The 17,340-nt window shown below is 43.5% G+C and overlaps 1 protein-coding gene across 5 annotated transcripts in view; it reads right to left on the bottom strand.

The window, feature by feature from the left end:
* Positions 1-7,997, bottom strand: part of ADRA1A (adrenoceptor alpha 1A) — a 174,162-nt gene extending 166,165 nt beyond the window's left edge. For 4 of the 5 annotated variants that reach the window (XM_027599120.1, XM_027599121.2, XM_027599122.2 and 1 more), the window contains exons 1-2: positions 7,737-7,997; positions 4,913-6,460 (exon numbers count right to left, since the gene is read on the bottom strand). In XM_027599120.1, coding sequence (XP_027454921.1) covers positions 4,913-5,795 — 883 coding nt within the window. In that variant the 5' untranslated portion in view covers positions 5,796-6,460; positions 7,737-7,997. Of the gene's footprint in view, positions 1-3,939; positions 4,340-4,912; positions 6,461-7,736 lie in introns of those variants that run through there. The other variant, XM_027599123.1, reaches the window with a different exon arrangement.
* Positions 7,998-17,340: the final 9,343 nt, after the last annotated feature.

Below are 17,340 nucleotides of genomic sequence, written 5' to 3'. Positions count from 1 at the left end.
TAAAGTAAGCAAAGATGATGTACACGCTTTAGGTGCTGGAGCTCCCCCCGAGACACATTTTTCACCTTTCTATTCTCCCTGTTCAGCTCCATGATCAAAATCTGGCTTTTCAAAACATTCACTCCAAGGTATCAATGACTGATAACAGCCTCAGAGGTGACGCCCCTCCCTACAAGGGGTTCTGACTTTCAGCCAAACGTTGAGGATGCAAAAAGAAAACAAGACTTGAGGGTGGGCAAGTCAGATTTCTACCAGCAATCACACTATTCAGTCGAGTCTAGCAACCAGCCTAGCCTTGATGGGAAGAGCTGGGGAGGAAGGAAGTGCGGGGGCAGTGAGGAGCCCTCTCACAGGGTAGAAGGGCGGCCTTCGGCCATGAAGGAGTGCTCACTCACTATCCTGGGCCAGTTCCTACACGTGTGGGCGCTTTCTTCTCAGCTTTGTATACCACACACATCCCTTCCTTAGTTTCTAACCCTGCTGTTCTCTGACAGCCTAGCTCAGACTGATAATCTCTTCTTCCCAAGAAGTACTTGTCATACTTAAGAGCTTGTGTCCATTGTATATGATAATCTAATGGCCCATTTATTCTTCCTGTTCACATTTTGCATGAAAAATGTACCTAAGACAGTTACTAAAAACAAATAACATCTCACTGATGGCCCAGCAGAAGCAGTGCAGGCTTCAAGTCCCTGCTCAGTCAACAGTGGTACATCTAGAAGTTTCCACAGTGCCCCCAGACACAGTTAACTGTGATATTCCTTCGCACTTCTAATACCACTTCATAGACTTGTGATAATTGTTCCTAATTTGTTTCCTTAACCAGACTGTGACGCCCTTGAGGGCAGGGAACGTGCTTTATTCATCTTTTTGTTGTAACTCAGTGCCTGGTACTTACTATACAGTCAATAAATCCTGGAAGAAATAGGCTCTTGCTCACGTGGTGGCATGAAGACACTGTGGACCACAGATCCTGGTATGTTGAGGGACCTTTTGCCGACCGAGCAGCCTGGTCAGACTGCCAACTGTACATTTTCAATTTCCCTCCTGCTTCACTGCATTATTAGGATTTAAAGGAGGCCCAGTGATTCTGGGTGCTCCTGTCTTACCACGACTTCCTGCCACTGTAACCTTTCACCTCAATGTTAATAATTCCCCAGGAGAGCAGATACAGGAGGTAGGCCCTGGTTAGACCAGAGTTCCCTTTTGTCTACTATCTGAATCTGTATGACTCCTAATCTGTTCCAGTTTATGTCCCTGCATAAACATGTCTTTACTGTGGTGCCTAGGTATGGTCAATCATCAGCAACATTCCCCATAATCCTCAGCCTCTTAGCTATTAGAGAGTAACACACAACTTCTTGACTGGTCTTACTTTCAACTTATGACTATAAATCTCAAATATGTCCTTAGGACTTTCTGGTGACTCCACTAAATTTCCATAATCTATTTACTCCTCGCCTCAACGATTAGTATTTCGCATCTTCTTTTGCTCGTCAAACCAGCATCATTTCCTATTCCTTCCTCACTTGTAGCTGATGATCTTGCTTTTCATTAGGTCAAAGGCATAAATATATTCTGAAGAGCTGATTGCCTCTCCTCTCCATATCTGCTTGCCTCTGTCCTTTAATAGTCCCTGGCTTCTCCCTCACTTCCCAGCACTCCACTTGGGCACTGAATCCCACCTCCTCCCGGGCCTATACCATCAGCAACTCTATTCCATCGTTCCCTCAGAATATAAACGTGGTATCCTATCTCCCACTTTTGGAAATTCTCTCTAGATCCTTCCGGCTCTCCTCTATTTCCCTGCTCCACTGTCTAGGAAAACCTTTCCCAAGAGTTGTCTCTTTTCACTGTTCCCACTTCCTCATCTTTTATTCTTTCTAGGAAGCACACAGTCAGGCTTTTGTCTCCCTCATTCCATGAGACTATTATCCTCAACGGACATCCTCATATCACCAAGGACCTCCACATGGCCAAGTCCAATGTTGATTCCCAGCCCTCCTCTGACTTGGCCAAGCAGTAGTCTGTGACACAGCTGAATACTCTTGCCTTCTCGAAACATTTCCATTTGGCTTTGGGAACAACGCAGTCTCCTGGTTTTCCTCCTCCCTCCCTGGTCACTCCTTCTCAACTTCTTCTGCTAGTTGGTTCTCCTCCTCTCCCCGGCCCTCGAATGCCAGAATGCGCCAGGTTCAGTTCTTATCTCTCTTTTCTCTCCGTATGTCCTCCCTTGTAGATCTGTCCACTTCTGTGGCTTTGAATATGTTGATGTGTCTGTCCCCAGGTTACATGGTAGCCCAGCAGCCCCTTGCAGCTCCGAACTCATGTATCTAACTGCCACTTGGCATCTCTACTTAGATGTTGAATAGACACTACTCAGCGTGGCTACACAAAATAAATACGTGTGCTTCTGCTCCTGCCAGCCCCTAACAACTCCTTCATTCTCTAGTTTTCCCAGTCTCAGCCAAATGCACTACTGTTTGCCCAGGGGCTTAGGCCCCAGACCCAGAAGTTATCTTTAATTCCTCTCTTTCTTTCTCACACCCTATGTCCAAACGTGTCAGTTCCACCTGTGAAATAAGTGCTGAACGTGATCACTTCTCACCACCCCCACCTGTTTCACCCAAGCGCTAGGCATCACGACCTTTCCACCCTTGGCTGCTCTAACAGCCTCCCAACCAGTTTCCCTGCTTCCACAGTCATCTCCCCAAACAGCCCACACTCCACCCAGCAACCGGAGTGATCCTTTAAAAATATAAAACCAGCCACTCCCCTCCTAAAACCTGTCTGGATGGCTTCCCATGGCAATTGGAATAATATGCAAATTCTACTTGGGCCTAAAAGACCCACATCACTCTGACCTAGTCTGTCTCCACAACCCGTTTTTGAACCTGTCTGCCCATGCATTCTCTGTAGTTCAGCCACTCTGGCCTCTTTGCTCTGCCTTGAACAGGTCAGGCTATTTCCCATCTCTGGACTTGCCGTCCCTCTACCCAAAAGGCCCTTCTGGACTTGGCAACGTTTACTCCTCACTTCAGTTAGGTCTGCTCCAATATCACCTCTTCAGAGAGAACTCCTCTGACCACCCAGCCCACTGCCCTGCAAATCTTTATCCTCTTAACCGGTTTACTTTTTCAATAATACTTAGTAATCCTTGACTTCTTGAGATATATTTGTTTGTCCATTTCCCCTAAAAGAATGCGAACATTTTACTGGTATAGAGTTTGTTGCCTTGTTCAGCCTATATGCGTAGAACAAGTGCTCCATACATACTTGATGAGGGCATGGATGCACGAATAAGCTTCAGGAGGAAGTAAGAGACGGGACACAGAAAGGTAGGGAAGCCGTGCTTCAGGCAAGAGTGTTATTTAAATAAATTCCAAGCTGTGATGTACTTCCAGGGACAGAGTCAGCAATAACGATGGGCAGGCACAATCGAAAGCCAGCTTAGTGGACTCAGAGGGCCTCTCAAGCAGCCCCGTTAGATAGAAATTTCTGCAACAATGAAAATGCACACTATCTCTGCTGTCCCCAGCAGTAGCCACTGGCCATGTGTGGCTATTGAGCACTTGAACTTTGGCTAGTGGGAATGAGGGACTGGATATTAATTATCTTGAACTTTAATTTGCATTAAATAGCCACATGTGGCTGGTGGCTATGGTATTAGCGAAGCTCTAGAACCTGCAGAATCTCCCCCCACCCCAATTTGGGATTTCAGAATAATAATGCATTCCTCACTGAGTTGTGGAGAGGATGAATGAGATAAAGAGCCTGGACAAATGAAGTTTTGAGTTAGCCCTCAAAAACAAATAGCTGCTATTATGACACAGAGTTGCAAATTAAAGTACTTTCAATGCACGCTGCTTAAATTTGGCTCTAAAGTGCCTGAAATGAACTTCTATTAATTTTTATCATAAATTTTTTTGTTTGGTAGAGTTAGTGGACAAATGTGTGGGTCTATATTTGAGCTCACAAACTAAAAATAGCAAACAACCATTTTGGGATCTCATGAAGGCCTTTCAGAGATAGATGACTATTCCAAGTGGATCAGCTTGCTGATACTTACAATGAGCTAATTAGCTTTGACAATAGCTAATATGGCATTTGCAAAAGTTGGATTTGTAACATTACTGTATTATTTTCAAACAGTGTCATCTGCAACTTCCAGAATGATCTTGGATAAGAGTACTGTTTGTTTTAATACTATTAAAATAAAGGGGAAAGTATCACTTATTGGAAACATTATGTTGAATTCTTTAAAGCTTAAATTCGTTTGGACATAAAATCATCTTTTTTTTTTTTTTCTTGTCAGTGGCTGGCCACACTTTCTTCCATACTGAAACCAGAAAACAAAATTAACACAGATATAGAACATAAGCAGACCATTATGACTAACCCTTACGAATAATCTAATCTAATAATAAAATTACACATTTGTTCAGAATAAGTATGGTGCTTATTTTTAGGCCAAGAGAATTTGCAGTCCATAGCAGCAGAGGCGAAAAGTGGCATTCCACAGCCCCTGCCCAAGTGTGTGCTGGAGACTCTGAGACTCCAGAGAAGAGGGATCTATTTAAATTAAACACAAGCTTAACGGCATTAAGAAAAGTTGACGTTCTTATTAAGGAGACCGATTAATCTGTTGGAAGCTACTTTACAGTAGTTGAAAAAGTGCCCTAGGACATAATAATATAAATGAAACTGGGAGAAGAAAGGGAACTAAAATTCACTCTTCTATAAAGGAGCATTTTCCTAACTGCCCCCCCACCGCACCCCGCGCTTTGCTGTTTGAAATGCAGATCCTTTTTCTTCCCCACACCCCCCCCCCGCCCCGACTGTGAGTCTAGGGTGGCAGAGGGGAACAGGATGAAGATCCCTAAATACCAAGGTCAGGTGTTTAAAGACTTACCAATGGGCATCACCAAGAAAAAAGGCAGCCAGCAGAGGACGAAGCAGCCGACCACGATGCCCAGTGTTTTGGCCGCTTTCTTCTCCCGGGAAAACTTGAGGAGCCTCACGGAGAAGTGCGTCTTGTTCTTGGCGCTGGCCACCCCGGTGCCTCCTACGGGGACATTTTTCCGATGGATGCGGAGCGTCACCTGCTCCGAGTCCGACTTGTCGGTCTTGAGGCCAGACTTGAGGCCCCTGCTTTCCCTCTTGGCCACCACGTAGACCCGGCAGTACATGACCAGGATGATGGTCAGTGGCACGTAGAAGGAGCCCAGCGCCGAGAAGAGCACGTAGCCGGGCTCCTCGGTGATGTGGCAGATGGTCTCGTCCTCCGGGGCCGGCTGCCTCCAGCCAAAGAGTGGCCCGATGGAGATGACGAGGGAGAGGGCCCAGACACAGAGCAGAGCCATGAGACCCCTCTTCTGGGTGACGATGGTGGGGTAGCGCAGCGGGTAGCTCACACCTATATAGCGGTCGATGGAGATGATGCAGAGTCCCATGATGGACGCGGTGCAGCACAGGACGTCCACCGCCGCCCAGATGTTGCAGAAGACCCTTCCAAAGGCCCAGTAGCCCAGGATCTCGAAGATAGCTGAGAAGGGCAGCACGGTGGAGGTGAGTAGTAGGTCGGCCACCGCCAGGTTGACGATGTAGTAGTGAGTGACCGAGTGCAGATGCCGGTGGCAGGCCACGGAGAGGATCACGAGGATGTTGCCCAGCACACCGAAAATGATGAGGCCCCCCAAGATCACCCCGAGCAGAATGGCCTTGGATATGTTCACCGGTGCGGGCGGGTGGGTGCAGTTGGAACTGTCGGAGGCATTTCCAGAGAGAAACACCATGGTCCCAGCCGGGGCCGGCGAGGTCCGGCTCTCGAGAGCCACCCCCGGGCGAGGGCGGAGGCGGAAGCGAGGGAGCAGAGTCAAAAGGTCTCGGCTCGGGGGAGCCTTGCCCGTTGGGGTTAGCTGGGGGTGAGAGAGAGCGCGCGGGTGGGAAGCAGCCCCGGCCTGCCGTGCAAACCCTCAGAAAGCCACGCAGAGGGGCAGGGCGTTAAAGGCGACATGGCCAGGGGCGCGCGGGGCTACACGCGGACCCTATCCACCGGTTGCGCTGGCCTCCGGCCCCAACTCCCTTCCTACCCGAGGCTTGGTGCGAAGCTGGAGGAGGCACGTTGGCAAAACGCAGTCGCAGAATTACCGGGGCCCGCTTCTGCGTACTGTCTGATCCGTCCTGCTTAGAAGATTCAGCATTCTGCACGTAATTTGGAATTCAACAGTGCAGCGCCAGTCTCCCCGCAAACCACAGTCAAGTACCGGTTTGCCGTCGACTCTCAAAGGCGGGGACCGCTGGCATCTGGGCGCTTCTGCCGGCCCGCAGTTACCCACAGGGTGAGTGGCCCGCGGTGGATTCGTGCTAGATCCAGCTTCTCTGCGCGCAGGCCGGGGGAAGTGGATAAAATGTTGGCCAGGACCGAGGCGGCTGAGGGGCGTTGTTTGCCCGAGTCCTCCTGAAAGAGCGCAAAGAGAAAGGCGGAGTGTATAGCAGACGGCCCGGGGAGCGCGGCCAAAGCCGGCTCGACGGACCGTGGGCGGCGGCTGGGGGCCCCGCCGACTCTGCGGTCCCGGAGCGGCGTGCCCTGCCGCAGCACAGGCGGCGCGCGAGCGGACCGCGCGCCGGGCTCCCTGCCGCTGGGAACCTGCCCTGGCTCGCGGCCCGAGGCCTCTGGCCCGCTCCAAGATCCGAAGCAAACAAACCCCAAGCTGCGGCGGCCAATTACGAGCGGCCGCGCAGCGAAATTAAACCCCGCGAAGCTCGCTAGGCGGGACTGCGGCTGGTGTGTGCGTTTGTGTGTGTCTCGCAGAGCCGAGTCGGTGAAAACTGGCGGTTGCCATTTGAACAGGTTGCATCGCAGCCACCTGGAGGGGGCGGCCTGGGAGAGGGAACCGCCGCGACCCGGGGACCGCAGACGAGGCCGTGCCACGCGCACGTTCACGCCGGAGGAATTCACACTCGGGTGTGCGGTGCGCGCCGGTCTGTGGACCAGCCAAGCCGGCTCGAGAGCCAGGTCCCGAGCAAAGCCTGGCGGGGCCCGAGGGCTGAACGCGACCCAGGTCGGTCCAGGAGCCCTTTTCAAGCCGCAGGATCGGAGGTGCCGGAGGACTTGAGCCTCCAGCCACACCCGGACGGGCTGCGCGGGTGCAGGCGAAGTGGTGGGAAGGGCAAGCGCTACTCTGCAGAAGGGGCTTTGCAAGTGGCGGTCACTGCGGCTTTGGTGGCCTTAAAAATCAAGCGGAAAGGGGGACGCTTCGGTTTTCTGGGCTGGGGGCCATGGTCTGTGTGAGAAACTTAGGTTTCCACGGCCCGCGAGGCGACCACAGGGACTCAGGCAGGAATGCGAGGACTGGGGACCCATCTTGCCTTCTAAGGACTCTGGCTGGGGGCGGGGCCCTGAGGCGGGACCCTAGGGGCAAAGGCCCTTGTGAAAAATCACCAGTGCAAGAGCTCACAGGTGGTACTAAAAGCAAGCAACTGCGGAAAGCCTCTTTACCACGGGGCGATAAATACGGGCTGAAAAACACACTTGTTAACTAGGAGGTAACTTTCTAGAATCTATAAGGGAAACAGGGTGGGGTGGGAATGCTGGTGTCACAGCGGGTGAAAAAAGCGGGGGGGGGGGGCGCTTAGGGAAAGTGCGGGATCCGGCTCACGGGGAAGCAAGGGAGATGTGCCTTCACCCACCCGGCCCTGCTGGACCCCCGAGTCCCGAGCCGAAGCGCACTCACCTGGAGCTGGGAGCGGACCGGGAGTTCGGTCCCACGAGCAGCCCTGCCGCCTCCTCTCTGGAGGAAGAGGCGACCGTCTCACCGAGGAACCAATTCTTAGTTCTTCTGCACCCGCTGACTCACCCCTCCACCACAGATGTCTTTAAGCTCCCAGCTCACTATCGCTTTACCTGCAGAATTTAAAATAGTGAAAATAGGAAAAGAAAAAAAAAAATCCAATAGCCAACCAATAACTCCACATTCATCCTTTAAATATTCAGCTCCCCGACATCAGCAAAGAATGGCAAGGAACTTTGCAGCTAGCTCTCGCTGACGTCACACAGGCAGTTGCCCCAGCGAGTACGGTAATCGGCTGTTTACCGTATTACTCTGCGGCAACAGGCAGAATGCGCACAGCCGTATTTTTTTTTTTTTTTCCGGCTCCCGCTTGTCTTGGGTGGATTAAGATCTCGCTTTACTTTAAAAAGATATATGTATGGGTATGTGTTTGTGTGTAACTTTTATTTATAGTAAATAACTTATTTAAATGATATGATTTTTTTTAAATAAAGAAAAATTGACACTTGCTGGACAGATACTATTGCATGTATAGTGTGCTCAAAGACATGACCTAAAAGTTACATTTGAACGGCTTTATTCAATTAACACTTGAACTAGGTTCTGTTAAAAATCAAGAAGAGCATGTTGTTATGCCAAATACGCAGGTAAATTATATCATTTGCAGATGTTTTGAGATGAGAGTAAAATCAGATAACATTTAATAAATCTGATTGTAATAAAATTATGATTCCAAGAAAATAACGTGAGCATATCTAACCTTTATTAAATATGATCCATCTCTCATTTCTTTAGACAAATGGATTTTAAAAAAGCATTATAGTCCCGCTGTAGTTTCTTACACAGTTTAGTGTTGGTAAAGTGCCACAAATTCTCTTCCAGTTTTTATAAGAAAATGTATTTTTTTCTTTAAATTTTTTATTGTTATGTTAATCACCATACATTACATCATTAGTTTTGGATGTAGTGTTCCATGATTCATTGTTTGTGCATAACACCCAGTGCTCCACGCAGAACGAGCCCTCTTTAATACTCATCACCAGGCTAACCCATCCCCCCACCCCCATCCCCTCTAGAACCCTCAGTTTGGACTCTGGAAAAAAAAAAAGAAAATGTATTTTTTAAGGGAATGTTACTTCTGTTGCTTTTAATTCTCGTTGATTCATAATAGTTGGCATATGAAAAGCTGACATCACCAGTTTTATTTACTTTTTTTCTGGTAAATTCCATATTCTGTTTACCTTGCAATTGAATAAAGCCATACGTGTTTTTGGAATATTGGGAAAATACTAGAATTTTCTCTGATTCCCACCTCCTACATCATCCTCTTTCATCTTTATTGATTTAGACAAAATACTGTTCTTAAAGTATTTACTAGTAACAAAGAGAGAACTTTGACCAATGGTTTGCATTGGAATTCTCTCCCCTGAACAAAAGTTTGTTAATGTTGTTTTTTTCCAAGGAGATGTTTGGGAGGCCCTTTTATAGCAATATACTTCTAATGTCTTGGAGTCATGCCCATGGAAAGATCAGGGAGCACTACTTCATTAAAGACCTAATATTTAGATTTCCTTTTCTCTTATACACAATGCCACCCACCTCCCACATCTCTGTGGGTAGTACCTACACCTATCACATTTGATTAGACTTTAATATTATTTTTAAAAATATACAAAAATGGCTTGTGCATCCATAAACTGAATTTTAGGTTGTAGAGGAAGCATAGTGGATAAAGATACAGGAAATCTGGGTTCACTCTAATTAAGTAACTAAGTCACTTGCTGTCTCTGGGAGTCAGTTCCCTCAGGTAGGGAGAGCTGGACTTTAATTCCCTGTTAACTCTTACATCTTGTCCTTAAATATGTATATAACATATGTTCTTTAGAAATCCCATCCACCAGAGAGATATTATTATTGTTTGATTTCATATTCATTAACCTTATACCATGAAGGCGAGCTTTCTATTAAGATCTGTTCTACGGAAGGTAAGGGAAACAGTGTTATCAGCAAGAAAAGCAACCCAAAATTGCTCAGCTCTGCAAGGTTAGAATGTAACAAAGGTCTTTGGAACTCCCAGTCCTCTAGCCTCCAACAAACAAGCATGCAACCCCTCTTTCCCCCCATTGGCTAACTAGCTGGAGCCAAGGCTGAGAAGAACTGCGCTTTTTTTGTAGCTTGGTCCCTACACACTGCCAGGTAGCGAACATCAGTATCTGTGACACTAACTCTTGGAACCAATTTTTCTTGGGTAGCCATAGACCCACAAACAGGGAACTATCCATCTGTGGGTTACTCTTTAAAGACTAGTTGAGGTCAATGTCCCAGAAGGTGTTGAGTTAGATCCCTGGAGAGGTGGGATGAAGACAGAGTAGGCCGTAGAGTCATGAAGATGCTGTCCCTGCCCTCCTATAAGACCAGGGGCAAACCCAGCTTTTCCAAGCCTAGACTTCCTAATTCTTAAAGGGACACAATCAAACCCCCCAGGGTTGTTATGAGGACTGACTGAAATTATATCTCATAGGGCTTATCCACCCTCTTGCTAGTAATCTTATTAACGCTTTCCCTTTCTGTTCATTTTGTGTGCTACTTTACAGTGAAACGTATTTCTAATCCAGAGTGGTCCCAATCCCACATTAACATGAGCACGATGTATTCAGCTGGAGAAATCTGTGCAATGACCTGAGAATTACACCCAAGCCCACTGCTATAAGCACAGTGACCCAACAAAGCAAAGCAGGGGACTGGCCCTGGTCACAGACTACTCCCCCTTTCTTCCCACTCCCCCTTGTCCCGCATCTTGAAGGACCATGAAAATATGTGCAAATACTACAGCTGTCCTTTGGCCTTTGGCCGTGGTCTGTCATGTGGTCTGCCCTTGAGAAGATGGGTCCAGGAAAAAGGCCTAAGGCCCCGAAAGTGGTTGTGTAGCCATTTGGAGCAGAGGATTCTGGGTCCCAGAGCATAATCTAGAAAGAAGGGTGTAGGGTCCAGTCAGACATATTAACCTCAGTCCTGTAGTCTTATGGATTCTGGGATCTTTAAAGCCCCAAGCCCAAGTTAGGGGTCCTCTTGCCTGGACCTAACGGTGTTACTCTCTAGACCGTTAGGGTGTGGTGGAAGCTGAGAAATTCACTGCAGGGGAGGTTCCAGGAAGGCTCGTGGGAGGATATGTCTTGATGTAGGGCTTACAGGATGAGCAGGAGTCAGACTGGTAGGCAGAAGTGAGGAAGGCAAGTCAACAACAGCTGTACAACAGAATGTGTGTGTGTGTCTGTAGGTGTGTGCACATGTGCATGTGTGCGTGCTTGTATGTGTGCGCTCAGAGACACTGTGGTCTAATTGGAGAAAAAGAGCTTGCAATCAATAAACACCCCATACCTCCGGTTGGCAGAACTGTTAGTGACCGGTGAGAAACTCAACAAGGATAGGAGGCTTTAAGGAGAAAAAAAAAATCTGTCAATCATTATCTTAGAAGACAAGACACCATGGAATTGTGAGCTGTTTTCCCAGGCTTATGATTCCAAGTGACAGAGTAGAGGGCTTAATGTTAGTATCTACCCAAAAGACCTGGCTTTTCAACTAATTCTCTTAAGGCTTAAAAAGTTAAAGTGGGAGGAAATGAAAAACATTGCTCAGAATGATATTGATGCGGTATCAAGTCACAATTCTCTAAACAAGCAATGTGTTCTAATTCTTAATCGAACTGAGAAAACTGCACGGTGCACAGACACTACTGGGGGAAGCCTTGGGTGGGATAATAATTCTGCTATTGTCATCATTTGTCCTGCTCATTGTTGTCTCTGGGAAAACAACTTGTTCCAAGTCTCGTATGAGTCGTGGATCCCATCCCTACGTGGTAGATTATGGTGGGAAGATGGGGTCAAGTCAGTCTATAGCTGGTCCAGGTAAATTATTTCTTTAAAACAATAAATCTTTGCTCTTGCATAGCAAATGTGAGTTATCAATCAAATTTGTCAAATATCCTCTAAAAGGGAGGTGAAACACCAAAATCAATATTTGTACCAAATGTAGAAATGCTTCATCTCATTTCTCCACCTGCTGATGAACTTCTATAGGCACATTAAAATGCTTGTTGACCTGTATTTCATTATAACATACATGCTGATAATAGCACATTTTGAAAAGTTGGAAATGCATAAAAATAAGACTTATCTATAATTTTGCTGTTGGAGAGATAACCACTGTTCAATAGTTGATATTTTCCCATTTTTCCCATGTGTGTAAATAATATAGTACATATATGAAATATATACATGTATTTATGATGTGTATATATGTGTATCTATATGCATTATATACAATACTGTGATCATATTGCATCTACCATTATATATCCTGTTTTTTCATTTAATGTTATTTTACGAACACAAATTCATATTATTAAATTTTTGCAAGAATATGATTTATAGTGGCTGCATAGCAATTCCATTAGTATATATGTCATGATAAATTTAACTATTTGGATATTTAGGTTTTCCAAAAATGTCTGATTTATAACTTGTACTGTGGTAAATACTCATATATAATGTTTTACTCTAATTTTTCTTTAGATTAACTCATAAGTGAAATTAGAGGATAAAAATTTATGAGCATTTAAGATATTATAATATGTTGCCTTCTAGAAAAGTTTTATAAATGCAAATACAAAATGTAAACTCACAACAGTGGTGTATGACAGAGACTGTTTTCTGTTGTTTTTCTTTTATTGCTTCTTGCCAATCTTGAGTGTTTATAATAAAATAGACAAGTACATAAATATATGAGTGAAATAAGCCTTAGCCAATTTGACAAGTAAGAAATATCTCATTTAAAAGTTCTTATTCTTTAACTGTAAGCATATTTTCATACATTTATTTGACATTTCCATTTATTTTGTGATTTGCTTGTCCACATTTCTGTCAGTCAGGATTTAGTCAGAAAGTGATATGGATACTTCAAGCAGGCAGTGATTTCACACACGGAATTAGAGGCTTATAAAACAGTTAGAAAAGATTAAGAAACAGGCCAAGGAAAACTGCTATTTGCTTTCAGGAAATCTGGAAGGACAGGAGTATCAGGAAACCACAACGATGAGCTCCGCTGCCTGAAGCATCAAGAATGTGCAGGACGCCCAGAAGCTCCTGGCAAAACCTCACACGTGCAGTTGGCTGAAGCCTTCCTTCCCGCACAACACTTGTCACAGGGCAAACAGTGGCTTCGGCTTCCCTTTTACTTTCAAAACCTCAGAGGAATTCCTTTCCTAGGTGGATTATAACCAGAACTGCTGACGGAGATTCTTCCAGCCACTGCAATGCAGAGAAGAGCATAGGAGGGGGGGAAATGGGTCTGAGTGGGCAATTTAGTATAATGTCCATTGCCCGTTTTCGTATTGGTATTTTCCTCTTTTATCTTCTGCATTTGTAAAAACTCTGTATATATCATGGCGGCCATAATAATGTACCCTTCAGATCTCCCGCTGCTTAATGGGGCATAACGGAATGACAGTCAGATTTTGTCCTTCTGGATCCATCCCTGTGCTCATGCCACACTTCTCTAAAGACTGTGTCTATTACTACTAGACATGGGATTTGTTGAACGGGAGGCTGTCTCAGGGACTTCCCATCAGTCAGCAAAAACTTTCTTATAACTGTGCAACTGTCTGACACTTACCTTTCCTCACCCTCCTCTCCTTCCCTCTGCTTTATAGGATTCTGACTTGGATTGTAGTCTGAAGGATTTCCTTCTTCAACTCCTTTTTTCACTTCATGGGAATTTCCTCCAATAAATCTTTTGTATGATTAACCATGTCTGGCCTGCCTGTTTTTTGAAGGACCTAAATAATCATGTCTTCGTGTCTGTTTTTTGAAGGACCTAAATTATACATTAAGGATTTCAGTCCTTGGGATATTTGTTGTCATTTCTTCCTGTCACATATATTTAAGGTAAAAGACTTTAAGAATTTCTATAAAGAGAGAGGCTATCCATGTAACTTCTCTCATAATCAACAGAAAGTGGCATATTTATACCTTGTAAACCTATGAATGTAATCCGCACAATATTTTGTACATATTTTATAAGAGTTTACTGGTCAATGATTTTTCTTCATGGTCAGAGTGGTTGTTGACCTCATGAAAAAACCTAAAGGAGCTTCCTCTCGACTCAAGGAATTTTCCTTCCATACTTAGGATTTCTGGCAAGACTGAGTTTAACCCATATGAAGCAGATGTGAGTCTGCACTAATTTTAAAATTATTCTAAAATGAAAATCTTGTATGGTAAGCATTGAAGAGAAGAGGTCCCTTAATTTCCTCTGGCTGAAGTTGAGCAGAAAATACATGCTAATTCTCAAGTCTGAAAAGGAGTGTCTCTTCTCTCTTATGAAAGGATAAGCTTAAGTTCTGGATAAGTAATCAGGGTTTTTGTTGTTGTTGTTTTTTTAATCTAGTCTTATTAATTTAACTGCTTTAATGAAGTTTTTTTGCCTTCTATAAGTCATGGCGCACAAATTGACAACATGGCCATGTTCCTCTGTTCAGCATCAGAAAAAGCAAAACAAAACAACTTTAACTGTTCTTTTTTTCACTTTCTGAAACCACCACCATTATTTCTGTTTACTTCCTCATAGTAATCAAATGAATCTAGTTAAGAAAGTTAAAACAAGCCATAAGGAAAAAAAAAATCAGAAGTCAGGCCAATTTGATTTTATCAGAAACACCAATTGTAAATGGGAAATTCTTGGAAAGAAGAGTTATCAACAGAGAAAAATTTAGGGGGGGGGAACACCTGTCAAGCTGAGGATCCTGAGCATCTATTTGATGTTTTCAGTGACAAGTAACTTTCCAAATATGAGAAAGTAAATTTTTAATGAAGCAAACTAAATGTCAATTTAGAATAGTGTAGAGAATTTGGTTTCCATTAGCCTTCTCTTCATGGCTCCCCGAAAAAACACAAAATCTAAATTAAAAAATGCACTTGCTACATAAACTCAACTTCAAGGCAAAACCCCTAGCCTTTTTCTCCAACCGGATTTGTACTTCTCAGTTCCCATAGATAGAAATCGTGTAATGACCAATAGTCTATGTCAGAAAAAGTAAAATGGGGGTGCCTGCATGATGCAGTTGGTTGAGTGTCTGACTTGATTTTGGCTCAGGTGATACATGATCTTGGGGTTGTGAGATTGCGCCCCAAGGCAAGCTCTGTGCTCAGCAGGGAGTCTTCTTGAGATTCTCTCTCTCTGCCCCTCCCCCTGCTCACATGCTTGCTCTCTCTCTCTCAAATAAATAAATAAATAAGTCTTAAAAAAAAAGAAAAAGTAAAATGGATAATCAAAGCAATGATTATAATGGGAACACTGGAGAAACTAAAATGTCCAAAATGATTGTTGATCTTGATTAAATTTCTTGGTGAGATACTCAATTTGTTACTTCCTATATTGGCCAGCATCTAAACAAGAAAAATATTGCATAATGAAAAGGGTTTAACAAAAGAAAGATTAATTGGTGGTGCTTGGACATTTGGTTCTTTATATGGAAAAAGTAAATACACAAAAATAAATAAAACTAGGTTAAAGATCTAAATGTAAAAATAAAATTTTAAACAAATAAATATATGAGAATATATTTTCACAATGAGATTTGGGAAATGTTTTTTAATTTATTTTATTTTTTTAAGATTTATTTATTTATTTTAGGTGGGGAGGGGCAGAGGGAAAGGGAGAGAGAATCTTTTTTTTTTGTGTTTTCTTTCTTTTTTTCAAAATTTTTTATTGTTATGTTAATCACCATACATTACATCATTAGTTTTTGATGTAGTGTTCCATGATTCATTGTTTGTGCATAACACCCAGTGCTCCATGCAGAACGTGCCCTCTTTAATACCCATCACCGGCTAACCCATCCCCCCACCCCCTCCCCTCTAGAAACCTGTTTGTTTTTCAGAGTCCATCGTCTCTCATGGTTCGTCTCCCCCTCCGACTTACTCCCCTAGGGAGAGAGAATCTTAAGCAGACTCCATGCTGAGCCTGACACAGGGCTCAATCTCATAACTCCGAGATTATGACCTGAGCTGAAACCAAGAGTAAGAGGCTTAACCGACTGTGCCACCCAGATACCCCTGAGAAATGTGTTTTAAATAAGACAAAAAAATAGAATTTTTGAGAAAAATTGATAAATTTAACTACATTAACACTCGATACTGTTCAGTATGATAAAAGTGACAAAAGGGCAATGTTAAATTACAACTTTAATTGGGAGCGAATATTATAAAATGTCTAACAGACTGAGATTATTTTCCAGAGTATGTATGTTCTATTGTGTTCTAATTTCCATTTTTTCTAAGAAGTCAGACAAATTTATATCATTCTTTCAGTGTAGTTAATATATAATTTTTCTCTAGCTGATTTTAAGATTTTCTCTTTCTTTTTGGATTTCAGCAACTTGTCTAGGTGTGGCTTTATTTATATTTATATTTATCTTGCTGAGTTTCTTGGATCTGTAAATTTAGGTTTTTCACTACCCTTCAGAAAATTTCTTCAAAGATATTTTTCTGCCCCATTTTCTCTCTTCTTTTCTGGGATTTCCCTCACATGCATCTCAGACCACTTGGTGTTGTCTCACTAGTCCCTAAGGCTATGTTTATTTTCCTCAATGTTTTTCTCTCTGTTTTTCAGATTGCAAATTTTCTATTGATCTATATTCAAGTTAACTGACTCTTCTTTTCTGCCATCTCCATACACTGTTAGGCCATCCAAAAATTTTAAAATTTGTTAGTGTACTTTTTACTTTTAGAATTCCCATTTGTATATTTTTTATAGTCTTAATTTCTTTAAGATTCCTCGTGTGTTGGGGCACCTGGGTGGCTCAGTCGATTAAGTGACTGACTCTTGATTTCAGCTCAAGTCTTGATCTCAGGGTGGTGAGTTCAAGCCTCTGAGATCCATGCCCACTTTAAAAAAAAAAAAAAGAGAGATTCCTCACATGTTCATTCACTGTAACTATATTTTCCTTTAAATACTTTTAATATATTTAAAATAGCTCTTATAAATCTTTTTCTGTTAGTTTATGCTCCATGCCCACTTTAAAAAAAAAGGCTCCATGACCACTTAAAAAAAAAAAATCCTCATGTGTTCATTCACTGTTACTATATTTTCCTTTAAGTACTTTAATATATTTACAGTAGCTCTCATAAATCTTTTTCTGCTAACTTCAACATTTGAATCATTATGGAATTAGTTTTTATTTCCTGTCCTCCCCCCTTGAATACAGATCACATTTTTATGTTTCTTCAAATGTCTAGACATCTTTATTATATACTGGACATTGTGTAAATACCTTTCAGGGACTGGATGTAGCTATGTTCTTCCTGGGAGTGTTGATTTTTGTTTCGGCAGGCAATTAATTTGCCAGGACTCCAACTCTAAATTCTGTCTCTTTTGTGGTAGGCAGCAGCTAAAATTCCCTCTCATTTATTTTCGGTTCTATCTTAGTTTTCACAGAGTTCCATGGAGTCTTCCCTGTACAACAATAGATCAGCATTCAGCCAAGGATTTA

Source organism: Zalophus californianus, chromosome 2 (genome assembly GCF_009762305.2).
Source record: "Zalophus californianus isolate mZalCal1 chromosome 2, mZalCal1.pri.v2, whole genome shotgun sequence".
NCBI classification, from domain to species: domain Eukaryota; kingdom Metazoa; phylum Chordata; class Mammalia; order Carnivora; family Otariidae; genus Zalophus; species Zalophus californianus.
Note: the sequence above shows the minus strand (reverse complement) of the source record. Positions and strands in the feature narration are given on the sequence as shown.